This window comes from Camellia sinensis, chromosome 9 (assembly GCF_055761805.1).
Source record: "Camellia sinensis isolate YWXY chromosome 9, ASM5576180v1, whole genome shotgun sequence".
In the NCBI taxonomy this organism is placed as follows: Eukaryota; Viridiplantae; Streptophyta; class Magnoliopsida; order Ericales; family Theaceae; genus Camellia; species Camellia sinensis.
In genome coordinates this window covers 29,328,538-29,343,739 of record NC_138969.1, presented here as the reverse complement: position 1 = coordinate 29,343,739, position 15,202 = coordinate 29,328,538, and the positions used below count along the sequence as shown (strand labels likewise).

Below are 15,202 nucleotides of genomic sequence, written 5' to 3'. Positions count from 1 at the left end.
CATCCCCTTACATTTATTCACGATGGAGCTTCCACCATTATCATTACCTTCACACATCTATCTCTCTCTCTCTCTCTCTCTCTTGATGTGTAGTAGAGAGAAAAATGATTTAAAATTTTTTTTTTTCAAAAATATTCAACCAAACACATTTAAATTTTTTTTTCCCTCAAAAATTGTCTCTCTAAGGGAAAAATCAAACAAGACCAGTATGTTGTCGATGATGACGTGATATTATCATCACACTAAACATTTACTCACCAACCCAATTCTCACTACTTGTCTGGTCCATTCTTAGATTCTAAAATGAAATCACACATTTTAAATTTCACTCAAATTTGTCCTTCAAAAGCCTTCCCCATATATCATTCATCCCCTTACATTTATTCATGATGGAGCTTCCAGCATTATCACTACCTTCACATCTCTCTCTCTCTCTCTCTCTCTCTCACACACACACACACACACACTCTCTGCAACTGCATTACAGAGAACCTCATGTCTGCCACTCTCTGCAACTGCATTATCACTACCTTCACATCTCTCTCTCTCTCTCTCTCTCTCACACACACACACACACACACACTCTCTGCAACTGCATTACAGAGAACCTCATGTCTGCCACTCTTATCTTGTTTCTCTCATACCTTTCTTGTTCAACCAGAAAAAAAGTTCATTTTCACCTTTTTCGTTCTCTCTCCTAGCCCTTAATGATTCATTAATTGCATAATCCTTCCAAACTCGGATCGAAGCATATCAGGAAAAAAAAAAAAAAAAAAAGTTAGAAAGAGAGGCACTTACCCTTGTCACTGGCCAACAACCATGCTATTTATAAGCTCTTCCAACCAACTTACCAGCACGACACAGCTTAGCAAACTCTACTTGAGCTTTTGACAAATTCAAATCCACGTAATGTCGTTTTCGTATGCAAAAAACTTCCTACAACTCTTCAGTGTGGATGAATTTCAAAAGGGTATTGGCTGCCCCAATGGCTTCTTCTCTAGTGATGTCCTCATCCCGAGTCTTGGAGCCAGTATCAACCACGCAACCAAACTTCGAAGATACATAATCTCCCCATTCAGTCCCCTGTACAGGTGATGACCTCTTAACTCTGCCTAAACACGCACTTTTTTCATCAAGAACTGCTGTTTCTCATTCAATGTTCTTCATTTCAGGGCTTGGGAAGGGTTCTTGATCGTTTTTGTTGTTTTCTTAGCCTGGATCTGCCCGTTTGAGTTTGCATTTCTGAGCTACAAGCAAGATGTGCTTTTCATAATCAACAACATTGTCAATTGCTTCTTTGCCACCGATATCATTCTCACATTCTTCGTAGCATATCTTGACAGCCAAACTCATATTGTTGTTGACGATCCTAAAAAAATTGCAATCAGGTTTATAAAAGCAGCATATAACCATAAACCAATAGAATCCAATAGATCATTTACCTATTTATTTTCCTGAGATATCACTGACCACTCTTTGTATGATCTTTTTCACTTGCAGGTACATATCAACCTGGTTTGTTTTCGATCTCTGTTCAACAGTGCCATTTCAATCGCTCAGCCTCCTGTTGACAAATCATAGCACTGGGATTGGCTTCAAATTGCTCAACATGCTCAGACTTTGGCGTCTCAGACGAGTCAGCGCTCTGTTTGCAAGGTCTACCAGATTCATTTAATCCCGTCTTTGGTTTTCCAAATCTTGAATGAATTACGCTGGAAGAAGCACAATACTCACTGCAGTTTTCTTTTCTTCAGACTGGAGAAGAACATCCGGTTCAACTACTTCTGGACTCGGTGTACAAAATTAATCTCTGTAAGCTGCCAAACAATCTATCAAGTTTCTCAGTAAATATCATAATTACAGCTGCAAACAAGCCGAATCGAGCTTTGCAGGGCTTGAGCAAGCTCAGTTCGAAGATTTAGTCCAGCTCAAGCTTGGCTCGATTCAAAGCTTGATAGTGAAAAAAAACGTTGGCTCAATAATCAAGCTTGGTCGGCTTGTTATTAAATATGCATATATAACATATTTTATAAAATTTATATTATTCAAACAAATAATACACAAGCCGAGCTTATTCTAGCTTGAGCTCGACTTGTTCATTAAATAAACCTAAATATCAGGCTCAAGCTCATTTATATACATAACGAACTGAGCTGCACCAAGCCGAGACAAGCTCGCAAGCTACTCGATTCATTTGCTGCCGTAACCATAATGTCATATAGCAACAAATTGAAAACATCCGTTTCTTTCATTTCTATTGGTCAGGTTACACTATTTGCAGTACACTGTGCCGGATGCTTTAACTATTTGATTGCGGATAGATACTACGATGCAAAGAAAACATGGATTGGTGCAGTCCACCCGAATTTCAAAGAAGAGAGCATTTGGGATAGATATGTGACTTCGATTTACTATTCTATCACAACACTAACTACCACTGGTTATGGGGATTTGCATGCCGAGAATCCAATAGAGATGTTGTTTGATATCTTTTTCATGCTATTCAACTTGGGCTTGACATCATACCTTGTCGGAAACATGACAAACCTCGTAGTTCATTGGACCGGCCACACGAGAAATTTCGTATGTTCTCTCTCTCCTATAATTTTGTGCAGCTTCCAAGCTGGATTTCACCTGTTTAAGGTTGTAAAAGATCACACTATAACTAGATTATAGAGGGAAGAATAGAAAACTTGTTAAATAATATGTACTGTCACCTAGAGCAGGGTAAATATATATGGAAAATTTCAAACACACTCACAGCCTAAGAAGCACGGACACGGATATGCCAATATAACAATTTTTAAAAAATGCACGACACGACACGACACGCAAAGGACATACACAAAATATATAACATAATATATTTATTATTTCATTTATGTTACATGGACAATGCCACACTATTTTTACTTGATATTCATATTTCATATGGCGAAGGCATAGTTTCCCCCCCCCCCCCCCCTCCTCAAAAAACACCTCATTGGCGCCAAGCGTGAGGCTCGTTGGTCCTGACACAAGGTTAGAATTCTAGTTCTTCCAGAGTGGTATCGCCCCCCCCCCCCCCCTCATGCCTTGCAGTAATGATTCCTCTAGCATTACGACCTTTACCACAACGATGCTGTCCATAAATTAAGGAAGCTACGTCTGAGTTAAACTTGGAGATGGAAGTCTTCTTTTGTTTCTCGATGGTGAAGTAAGACCAAGCTTAGGTACAAGTACGGGTATGGAAGTAGATTTAAGGGTATGAGGACTTGGCCAAAATTAAATTCATGTTTTTATATTTTTAATCTATTATATATGATAAAATGATGTTATATGCAACATATAAAAATTTAAGCTGCTAGAGAGAGCGACAACTTATTATTTATATTATATTCTCAACACGCCCCTTCATGTGTGGGTAGGGTTTTCTTCGTAGCAGGCCAAACATGTGCAAGCATTTTTAATTATCGGGTAGGCATTCTGATACTATATTAAATTGTTGACCACCAACTTATCTAAAAGCTTAAGCTATTATAGAGAGAATGTCAACTTTATTATTTATATTATATTCTCACCAGTCACAAAGGAATTTTACTCATTTTATAGCAATTATACAATAATATATACATATAATGAACGCTTTAAATATAAATATATAAGAAGTGTCCGATGGAAACTATCGGACACGTATCTCACACCTTTGTCCAATTATTGGGTGTCCAACATGAATATTTGATTTAAATTGAAGAGTCTATGTAACATAGGTTATTTATATGAAATATATCATTCAAGGATAACAAAAAATACAACATAATGCTAATTGCTATAAATATGATTGTATACTAATTTTTTTTGTTCAAGCTTATAATAAGTTTCATGGGTGTCTAGATGATGGACATGTGTATCTCCAAATGTCCGGATATAAAAAATTATATATATAAAAAAGAAAAGAAAAGACATGTTCAAATGAGTGTCTGACAAGTGTTTGGAAGTATCCTATGAGTGTCATGTTCGACATTGACGCAACACAGACACGCCACTATTTTAGAAGTGTCCATGCTTCTTAGCAAGCAGCCATTAAAAGACAAAAACAAGATATGCAAGTGCATGATACATTATTGTGACTAGTAAAGTAAGCATTCATTTTAAAGAAGTTACTCTAAGCATTGTAGTTTACCAGCTAGGTTCTAATATTTAAATCCTTTTCCTGTCGTCATAGTATATTTTCTCAAACTTGTCTGTCCTGTTGTTAAAGAACTTAACTTTCTTTGGTGCTGTAGAGGGAAACAATCAAAGCTGCTAAAGAATTCGCTAGACGAAATCAATTGCCCTCTCACGTGCAGAACAAAATTTTATCTCACATATGTCTCAAGTTCAGAACAGAAGGATTGAAACATCAAGACACATTGAACGGTCTGCCAAAAGCTATTCGTTTGAGTATTGCACACTATCTGTTCTTCCCTATTGTTCAAAACGTCCATCTTTTCCAGGGTGTTTCTCATGATTTCCTTTTGCAATTGGTATTCATCTTTTTTCTCTCTAGTTTCTCCTTTTTAACCTTTGTATGTTATGAATGAAATCTTCTTTTACAAAGAAGCCAGAAAGCAAAGAGCTGAGTTTTGATTCTAAAGCTAAACCTAATTTTCAAGGGGGAAAGAAAGAAGAAGGTTGAACATAATTTTTATAAGATACTTAGAAATACTTTCTTTGGAAAAGGTTCCTGAAATGGAAGCAGAATACTACCCACCAAAGGAAGATGTGATCTTACAGAACAAGGCTCCAACAGATCTCTACATACTGGTCTCAGGAGCAGTGGTAAGTGAGCTTAATATTCATTTAATTACAACATTGTACTTGTAAATCCTCAATAATGCTTAACTCTAACAACTTTAGATCGGAACAATTTGTGGATACAGGATTTGATTGCACATATTGACGGGCATGACCAAGTATGTAATTTTCAACAGTAATAGATTCACTATTTTTAGAACAGAGAACATAACTAACCTAACTTGACATTCCCTCGTGCACTATACAGGCTATAGGAAAGGCTGTTGCAGGGGATGTGTTTGGGGAAATAGGGGTTCTATGTCATATGCCACAGCCATTCACAGTTCAAACCACTGAGATTTCTCAAATACTAAGGCTCAACGGTTCTATACTGATGAACATTATTCAAGCAAATACAGAAGATGGGCACATTATAATGACCAATCTTTTCAAGGTATGAACAAGATTAAACTGAAAAAAAAAATATATATATATATATATATTAGTTCCCACCCAAACACACAGCGAGAAGGTTTGATTTCTATATTTCTCATTTACAGAAACTGAATGGGCTCAAAAGCTTTGGTTTTGTAAATCAACAAAGAGGTCCAGATTTGAACATGGCTGAGTGGCTTGATGGGGTACTGGAAAGAGATAGTTTTTCTAATGTTGTATGCGATAAGCCATCAGTATGCCAAAAGCATTCACATGGAGATCTGTTGGTACAAGATATGAGGGCTATCAACTTCCATAATTCAGAGGTTGCAGGGAAGAATGAAACAGGAGAAGTGCATAATCTTACTGGACAAGGAATGGATGTAAATTCAACAGATGACAGTAACCAAACAGCTCTTCAGGTTGCTGTTCGTAACAGGCATCTTGAAATGGTTAGAATTCTGATGGAAGAAGGACCAAATACACATAAACCAGATGCCAGAGGGTGGACCCCGAAAGCTCTAGCTGAACAGCAAGGAAACAAAAGCATGTATGACCTCTTACCAAGTTATGAAAATAGATGGGTATTAGATGAACAAAAAATAGATTTTGTTAGCTCAGAAACAGATCACAACACCAGGAAAGGTCAGTTCAAACCCACAAGAATCAGTGGGCTCAATCGTTCCAAGTCTCAGTTTAGACAGGTACCCACAATCATCAGCTCGGGCCATTCTAGCAGTTCGACTGATAGCGATATTAACAAATTGAATAAGAGAGTCACCATTCACATGAAGTTCCAAGAAAACAGTAAGTCACAAAAGCAACTTGCGAAGCTAATAATCCTACCTGATTCCCTAGAAGAGCTATTCAGGATTTCCGGTAAGGTTTGTTTGACCGCAACGAGTACTTTGACAATGAACCTGAAATTTCAGAATAATCATTTATTAGTTGATACATTCAAATAAATATATAAAAAACAGAATATAGTAGAAAAAATTAAAACATTGAATACTAATTGGCGATGCTGTTATACTAAACAGACATGTTTTTGTTTATTAGTGCTTTATCTGTTTGTTATCCTGCACCTTGTGGTATTGCAGGTGAAAAATTTGGAGGCTATTATCTTACAAAAGTCGTTAATGCAGAGAACGCAGAAATAGATGACTTAAGTGTTGTCCGAGATGGGGACCATCTGTTTTTCCTTTCAAAATGAACTTGAAAGTAAAGATTGCACTGTGACCTAAAAATCATTGAAAAGCCACAATGTACTCATGTTTTTTGCTTCTAGCTTCAAGGCAATTGTATAATGATAAATTCCAACAAAAAGAAGACTACATCAATCAATTCAATGGTCTCTCCAAAGTAATTAAATAATACTGGAAAACTATAAAACTAGAAAAAAAAAAAAAAAAAATCAGTTACATATGGTTGCCTTTGACTCATTACAGATGAAAGAAAATAAAAATAAAAAGTCTAAGTGGATCACTCCATATCTACTGATAAAAACACATTTTGCAAAATTGTCATCGTCTGGTGGTGGCATACAGATACAGAATTCCAAAGCATTTTTCCCTCAGGTTTTCCTATGTGACAGAGGGATGGGTGCAGATAAACCATCAATTCACTGCACAAAAAAACAACCAAGTTGAGCCACTGCTAATACTTGTCAATATCATCCCCAGATTACCATGGCTTTCAGATGCAACAGTAGAACTGTGTAAAATTTTCACTCATTTTTCAATTTGTGCCCACAAAATCTATTAAGCGAGCGCAACATTATGCTTTAAACAGTATAAATGCTTTGGCTGTAGTCAGAGTATCATTGCCCCTTGGTAGTTCCTTTGATAGGAAAATGATGAGCTTCTGAGTTAAAAACAAACTCATCCAGAGCAATGACATTGTTGTCCCCAAACAGCAAGTACAGATACTTCAGTGTTTCACCCAAGAAAAAGGTCTCCATCTTGTCTCTTCTTTGAGGAGGAAGAACAGTTACATCATCTAGAGAAGTGTAACCTCCAGAATCGACCTTCGTGTATTTCTCAAATGCCTTAAAGATCTCCCAACCCCATTCACGGTATCTGCAAAAAAACATGATAGATGGTCTAAATGAATTGCACAACTTAAAAGATTAAGCAGTGAATGAAACTTAAATTTATAATATAGGAAAAATTAATACAGCTAAATCCACGGAACGTACTTCAGATCTCCAGTTATGCGATACAAGATGAACAATGATTCAACAGTTTCAGGACGCAAAAGATTGTGATGATCAGCGTGTTTGATAATTATGTCATGCACATATTTTGAGCTCTTGTTCCCACCATCTGGACCTTCTTCAGAATGTCCCTGCTTAAAGCAGAACCTGATATGAAATCTTTTCACAAGCACAATTGACAAGAATTGAAAAAGAAAAAGAAAAAAAATAAATAACAGTTTTGCAATTAACAAATAATTTAACGGTAAGTGGGTATAAATTTTTCCAAAAAAGTGCACAGAATGCAGTAGTAGCAGTACTGCAATCTATGCACTTTTCCGTAGAAAAAACCGTGATTGTAGCATTTCTGATAATTTAATGGCTCACTTAATAGACGCATGATCACTGTTTGGTTAAACCTCATTTTAAAATATAAAAAAACTAACTGACCTCCGTATTGAAGTAAGCAATTTCTGGAGCAAGACCGGTAGAAGTTACTGAATACATCTCAAAGCACGTCTCAGCAAGACTTTCTGCAAGCTTCAGATTTTTCAGGTCTTCAAAGGTGAGCAAATTGGCTCTCATAGCTTTTTCCTTTGTTATGCCTTTGGTGGCACCAATAGCCAGAGTACCAGAAAGAAAACAAACCTGAACAGGGAAGTTAAATACTTCTATGTCATGACACGATACTTAATAAATGATAAAGGATATTAAGAGTGCAATAATGAGCTTCTTAAGGTCCAATCCAATGAATTGATTGCTTTTACCGACGGCACAATAAAATGAAGCCACTGCTGCTTATATCTTGTGCAAATACATTTAGGATTACATATGCTATACATATATAATCGAAAAATCACAAATATACATAGAGTTCAAACAGTGTTTAACATCTGAAGTATGTATTTCTAAATTCTAAACAGATCTGAAGGGTGGACAAATGGAACCATCTATCTTATGATTTCTGTAAACGAAAAAAAATGAAATGCTCCCTTGAAAACAAACTATTGTTCTCAGGTAAAATTAAGTGTATATCAGATTATCATCTTTCTAGAGCATTTTGAGGACAAACTATACAACATAACAAAGAAACATGCCTAATAGTAAAAGTAGTACTAATATACGGAAAGGAAGTGTCTAGTGAGCACAAAATGAAATGTTGTTCCTTGTCTACTGAGTGCATGATTGCATTCATCAAACATAACACAGATGCTGACTGCATATAAAAAATTGCAGATGAGAAAAAGAATAAATCTCCTCTAACAATCCTCATATTAAGGGAACTGAATTACATGAAGCAGCCAAAAGCCTTTTAGCCTCTTAGCCTTACAACCCAGCAAAAAAGTGCTTTATGTGAACCATATGTCGACCAAGAGGTTAAGAATCTCAAGATACTTCTACATGAATAGAAAGAGAACCCAGTTGTATTTCATTGGAAGAAGTGAAACAAACAATTATACTCTAACTAGTCAACTACTACATAACTTCTGACAGTTAGTATCAGTGAGCCATGGTGTGAAATGGTATTTTATTTGGAAATACTATAAAGTCAAGAACCACATACCAGACGATCCATTTTGGGACTAAAGGCACCACTAGGTCCATAAGGCAGTTCCCCCACAAAAACCAATCCATTTGGGTTAGATTTTCGAACAAGAAGGTGCCTAACACCCTTCATTGCTTCTTCATACATGTCACGTAAATATGTCAGTTTACTATCTTGCTGCTGAAGCCATACTTTAATAAGGTACTCATAGTAGCTGTCACCACGAGATCCCAGTCTAATGTTTTCCCCGTTAAATTCACCAGTATGTGGGCTGCAGTTATGAGAAGAAAAAAACACCAGTGAGTATCCATGGTAATCCCTAAGTGACCGATGAATCTAATTAAACAACAATAAATAAAAGGTTCATTTTAAAAGAACTGAAACATTGTATCATACACCTAAATATTATAAATAAACATTTTAACAATGCATTTCCTGGGTGCCCCTTTCCATCCGGGCAGTGCAGGATAAATAGTGGATGAATTTTTTTGGCTCTTTGAATGGTGTGAAGGTGGCACACAAAGTCGAGGACAGGATGTTTTGGATGGGTAACAATAAGATTTTTCGGTTAAGACCTTCTGTGATGTACTTAGAGGTGGATCTAGTGGTATTACCCACCCAAAAAAAAGATCTAGTGATATAGACATTTCTTTTCCTTGGAAGAATATTTGGAAGGTTGGGGTGCCATCTATGATGGATTTTTTCATTTGGACAGCAGCTCTAGACTCTATTCTCACAATTGACAATTTGGAAGAATGGGAAAAATACATTCCAATTGCTGTTGCATGTGTAGGAAGGAAGAAGAGTTAGTGGATCACTTACTCCTCCCTAAACCCTAAAAAAGAAAAAGCAGACATCCGCTGAAGCTTATGAACTTGAGAGAGAATAATTCATAAATTCGCAATATCAGCAATCAAAGGTGAGATAAACAAATTTACTCTTGGAATATTAAATTTTGCTGTGTGCTTAAGTCTGTAATTTATTGCAACTTTTCTAGTGATTTAATGAAGCCCCAAATGCTATTTCGTTTTCTAAAAGAATCATTTTTTATTTACATTTTCTTTTAAGCTCATAAAAACACTATCAGTGAACAATAAGGGCCCATAATAGCCACCCACCAATGATATTGGATGCTGTGACCAGAGAAACGGATTTCATAAGGGAAAAAAGGCCATCATTATCAAGTCAATTGTCCGGCAGTTCAATAAAAGGAAGGATGAAATAGAGGAAGTTATTATTGAAAAATGTGGAATGATTTATCATGAAAAATTTAGATGTAATGCCCCTACTTTATGTAAATAGGAACCCGTCCTTCGACCTTTGGGAGAGTCTTCAAATGTTCCAAAACCTTCATGGATTCAATACTATATTTCGGATCACCAGTTAGAGAGCTGAGATAATTGAATTCAAGTTGTAAAGTGGAAACTTCAGAAGTGCTACTCATTCCATCAGGAGCAGGATGGGCTGTGCGATCATGTAGAACAACATCACTAAAGGGAATAACAGTTAGACTTGAATTAAATGCAATTAGCAGATGATCAGCTAAGTTCCTAGCATTTTCTAGATAGACAATTGGTTTAGGTCCCTTGTGTATCAGGTTCTTCCCTTGTTCTGCCCCGCTTAAATGATAAGCACTCAAAAGGCCACCTAGAACACGTACGGTGGTTTCAAATAAATTAACTTGGCCTTTCTGACTAATCCTCTCTGGAAGGTTCTTTTCAATCCATGAACCTGCTTCAGAAACTACTTCATCAATTCCCATTATCATGGCTGTATCCAGAGCATCCACAACAGTTGCACCTAAACCACCTAAACTATCGACTCCCCTTTGGCTCAGTGGCATAAGTTCATCATAACCCATTGCGTACTTTTTATAGCCAGACCATGCATGGATAAATGCGTTCTTAACACTTTGTTGCCTAGCTCTCCATTTAGATGCTGCATTTAGCTTCTCAGGCTCATAATAGAAATATTGTTACTACTTATTTCATCAGGTGTTAATCTAGGAGAAAGCCTTGGTGGTTTTCTCCAAAACCTACCAACTTTGTTGCTACCATTCGTGTTGAGATTGCCTTCTTTTGCTAGACTACTAACAGAATTGATGGGACTTGTATGAGTTAACATAAGATATGCCAAACCACCAATCATTAGTAACAATAAAAACTTCCCCGTACTAAAGTCTGAGTAATCATCTGCAGAAACAAGACACAATTAGATTCAATTCAAAGCAAAATCTGTGGAATATCAGCATAGATAAGCAAATATAGCACATAAAATCCAAAGATTTAAAGAGAGTCTTCCTAGGGGAGAGGTTTAAATGGAAGAAAAACTAGAAGGATAAGGTTGTCAATTCTTGTTATGCACTTCGAAATGATATGAAATGTTTCTAACACTATGCTATACAAAAAAATAGGTTTACGAAGCTCCATAAATAAACTAGGATAAGAAAGCACACCAAAGGAATGGCATTCAATTAACAATAAGCTATAGTTCCCTCTGCAATACATACAAGAATTTGATATGGTAAACAAATCTTGAAAGAAGAATACTGAGACATCCTTGAATATTGTATTGCTACAATATTCAATAAGGGTAATTTGGTATTCCATGTTCAAGAAGCAATATATCATCTTTCAAAATGATGTGCAAGCTAAACGAGCCGCATGGCATGAGAGACTAGTGCAGTAACAAACAGAGTAGTACTTCACGAGTGGGGCAACAATAAAAAAATCCAATACAGGAAAAGTTCTACAACATTACCCACTGAAAAAATGATTTTTTATTTTGACTTTAAAATGTGTTCTGTAAAATTATTATAAGCTCAACCATCAAATATAGTATGATTAATGGCAATAAAAAATTGTCAATCGTATCAATCACTCAAATTATACAAATCAATAGCAACTACATCACAATCCCAGAAATCCCACAACACAATTCAACTAAAAAAACAATTAACACAGCCAAACAAAACCCCAATATGATCAAAATTCACATAAATCAAACACCGATCGTACACAAACAGAGGGTTCGAGATCTAGGTGGTGTTATTTGCAAACCTCGAGACACGATCGTTGGCGAAACTTGGCGTTATCGTAGTGAACATCTTTCATCGAGTACGGCAACGATTTCGACATACTCGATTCAATCACCAGCCAGATTTCCGTGTTCGCATTGCAGATGTGTATGTTAGACAGAGAAAACCATGAGAGAGTGAGAGAGAGAGTGGGTGGGCTGTGAATTAGGATCGGATGTTGGGGGATCTGTGTTTTTGGAGTCAACGCGCCGGTGAAAGAGAGTGGTGGAAAGAAATTATTCAAACTAACCATCCAATCCAATTCTGTCTTACTGTATGAGGATATACATTGCCACCTTTTATAGCGACAACCAGTAATTTTAAAAACTCAACTGACATGTTGGCGGTGTTTGGAACGTGGTTGGCAGCCTATTTTACCCTCTAACGGAAAAAAATTCAAAAAATCAGCACTGTAGCTGAGTTCACGACCTGCAGTCCGGCTTTATGGCATTAGATTGGTAAAAAAACATTTTTACCCTCTGTTCATTTATCTGTTTGGAAACATGCTCATATCTCTAATCCTTGGGTCTAACTGGAGGCTTTTACAGCATAGTGGACTACCTCTCTCCGGCGGCTCACTTCGGCGGAAATGTTACGGAAAGACCAAGTTGCCGATCGTCGAGGATCTGCGATAGGTACGGTTGCCAAACCCAATTTCTATGCTTCTTCTTCGTTCACAAACTTGGTGTTGCTGCTTTTCCTTTTTTTCTTCACCGATCTGCACCTATGATGATGTAATCCCCTTCAAATATTTTTTCTTGGTTCAACTTCGGTGGTTCAGTCACCGATCTTCCTAGTTCTCTTCTCTGTTCTTGTCCAACATTTTTTTTTTCGTATCTAATTTGATTTTCAGTTTAAATAAAAAAAACTTGACATGATAACAATTATTTCAATTCGTAATGTAATTTTCTGTAAAAATCTTTTTCAAAATTATTCTCATATATTAAAATTTGGCTTTCATCAACATTTAATAAAAATTTTCATTTCTATTTCCGAATTATTAAATTGAAAAAAAAAAAAATCTTCTTTCATTTAACCTTTTTTTCAATGTACAAAAAATATCTGCAACTAATGGACAAAAAAACTAAAACGATGAATTAATTACCTTTTTTTAGTGTAATTTTTTTTTTTCTTTCTTCCATGTAAATAAAAACTAAAAAGAAGGTTAATTGTTTAGAGCATCTCTTAGTTTTCATCAACATTTTTGTTTTTTAATCTAATTTGATTTTCAATTTAAATAGATTTGATGAATTATTAATTTGATAAAAAAAAAAAATCTTATTTCATTTAACCTTTTTTCAGCGTACACAAATTTTAAAAACTAATGGACAAAAAAATAAGTGTAAACTAATGGACAAGTCAGTTCTGTATGTTCAATTTGAATTGCGCACACCTGTTGGAGTTAACTTCATTACCTATTCACTGCTGAATCTGTTAAGCTGTTAACAATCAACTGTTGTTATAATTTAAACACCTATTCCTTCAATCTATGGGTATGCCATTATAAATTAACTGTTATATTTCTGGAGATTTGACTGTAAATTTTTTTTGTTCTTTCTTCCATCTAAATAAAAACTAAAACGAACATTTAATTGTTTAGAGCATCTCTCACTTTTCATCAAATTTTTTTTGCAATTATCTAATTTGATTTCCAGTTTAAATAGATTTGATGAATTAGTAGTTAATTCATTAAAAATATAATTAAGCTTTCATTTACCCTGTTTCCAGTGCACACAAACGTTTAAAACTGATGGACACAAAAAAAGTGTAAAGTAATAGACAAATCTGATCTGTACAGTGAATTTGAATTGCGCAAATCTGTTGGAGTTAACTTAAGGGTATGGCTTCTGTCCAGTCTGGGATCGGACTGGACCGTACTGTTGGGCCTGTGGAGGCCCACCACGGGTCCCATTTTGATAATCTGAACCGTACAATGTGTAAAAATCGTCGAGTACTACATGTCTGTAAAAAATCACATTGATCGGATATCGATAGCTATGTGATCAAAACAGTTTCGTATTATATAGCTATCGATATCCGATCAACGTGATTTTTTACAGACATGTAATACTCGACGATTTTTACACATTGAACGGTTCAGATTATCAAAACGAGACCCGTGGTGGGCCCCCACGGGCCCATCAACACGGTCCAATCCGATCCTGGACTGGACAAAAGCCATACCCTTAACTTAATTACCTATTCACTCAATCTGTTATGCTGTTAACAATCAACTGTTGTTATAAATGTAGATGTTATTCCTTCAATCTGGTATGCTGTTATATAAATTAACTGTTACATTTCATCGAATATACATGTATTGCAATTATAACCCCAATCTGTGGTGCTGTGTTTAGTCATGTATTTGTTCTGTGTGTAGTAATATGGCTTCCTCTTTTTCCACAGCCACGTCTACATGGCCACAGCGCATGTGTGCTATGGCCATTATTTTGTGAAGGTATCAAGATCTCACAAAAATCCTGGCCGTGCATATTATGTTTGCCCCGGCCCGTGGTGAGTTGTAACAAATGATTATTTCTCACTTCATATGTTTGCAAACTGTAATTCCCATAACTAATAAATGTTTTACGTTTCTTACTCATCAGCAATGTGTTAATTGGATTGGTTGTTGTGACAAATCAGGAAGATGGAGCCCCAACCATGACTCTGGTCAACCGATGTCATGCAGTTTATGGATTGATGTCGTGCACATTATTAATACGTTGTGTGTAATGAAAACGGTGATTTGTGTATTGTGTGTCATGGTCATCATCTTATTATTGCGAATGTAAACCCCGTAAATCATTACCCTTGTACATAAGTACTTATTTGAAGAAGTAATGTTTTGAACACCTAACTGCATTGTGATCATTTGTATGTCAACGCTATATGCTGTTAGTAATTATCGTACTAGTTTTGTTTAACTTTGTGAAAGTTGTCTTTTGCATATGGTTCATAGTTTATTGTCTGAAATTAGGGGTGTGCATAATACCGCCGAAACCGCTGAAACCGCCAAAACCGCACTGAACCGCACCGCCAAGGCAAATTCGTTATTATTTGTCAATCGAACCGCCGGTTTTTGGTAAGAAAAATGGCAAATTCTAGTGACACTTTTATCAATCCGCCGGTTTCTATTTTTCTTCCAAACCGCACCGACCCGCACCGCTATTAAATCATGTTTTATAAGATTCTAAAA

General features: G+C 36.1%; 2 protein-coding genes and 1 pseudogene across 5 annotated transcripts; 2 read left to right on the top strand and 1 right to left on the bottom strand.

The window, feature by feature from the left end:
* The first annotated feature begins 909 nt into the window (after positions 1 to 909).
* Positions 910 to 6,661, top strand: LOC114310979 (potassium channel KAT3). 2 transcript variants are annotated; one of them, XM_028257067.2, is made up of 11 exons: positions 910 to 1,091; positions 1,173 to 1,388; positions 1,501 to 1,656; positions 1,755 to 1,812; positions 2,266 to 2,583; positions 4,266 to 4,505; positions 4,702 to 4,800; positions 4,902 to 4,934; positions 5,024 to 5,209; positions 5,316 to 6,069; positions 6,291 to 6,661. In XM_028257067.2, the coding sequence occupies exons 1-11, from the start codon at positions 910 to 912 to the stop codon at positions 6,401 to 6,403; spliced, it is 2,355 nt and encodes a 784-aa protein (XP_028112868.2). In that variant the 3' UTR covers positions 6,404 to 6,661. The 2 variants fall into 2 exon arrangements, with proteins under 2 accessions (XP_028112868.2, XP_028112870.2); XM_028257069.2 differs by having other exon boundaries at positions 5,316 to 6,074.
* A 262-nt stretch (positions 6,662 to 6,923) lies between these two features.
* On the bottom strand, positions 6,924 to 12,259 carry LOC114310980 (mannosyl-oligosaccharide 1,2-alpha-mannosidase MNS3-like; annotated as a pseudogene). The gene is made up of 6 exons (XR_014339497.1): positions 11,937 to 12,259; positions 10,220 to 11,103; positions 8,949 to 9,201; positions 7,835 to 8,032; positions 7,388 to 7,536; positions 6,924 to 7,268 (listed from the first exon to the last, which is right to left on the bottom strand). The product of XR_014339497.1 is annotated as a mannosyl-oligosaccharide 1,2-alpha-mannosidase MNS3-like (transcript).
* Positions 12,260 to 12,327: 68 nt separating this feature from the next.
* LOC145788961 (uncharacterized) lies at positions 12,328 to 14,930 on the top strand. Of its 2 annotated transcripts, none has more exons than XM_082886416.1 (4): positions 12,328 to 12,464; positions 12,555 to 12,641; positions 14,413 to 14,520; positions 14,650 to 14,930. In XM_082886416.1, exons 1-4 carry the CDS (start codon positions 12,451 to 12,453, stop codon positions 14,669 to 14,671), a joined length of 231 nt encoding a protein of 76 aa, XP_082742542.1. In that variant the 5' UTR covers positions 12,328 to 12,450; the 3' UTR covers positions 14,672 to 14,930. The 2 variants fall into 2 exon arrangements, with proteins under 2 accessions (XP_082742542.1, XP_082742541.1); XM_082886415.1 differs by having other exon boundaries at positions 14,613 to 14,930.
* Positions 14,931 to 15,202: the final 272 nt, after the last annotated feature.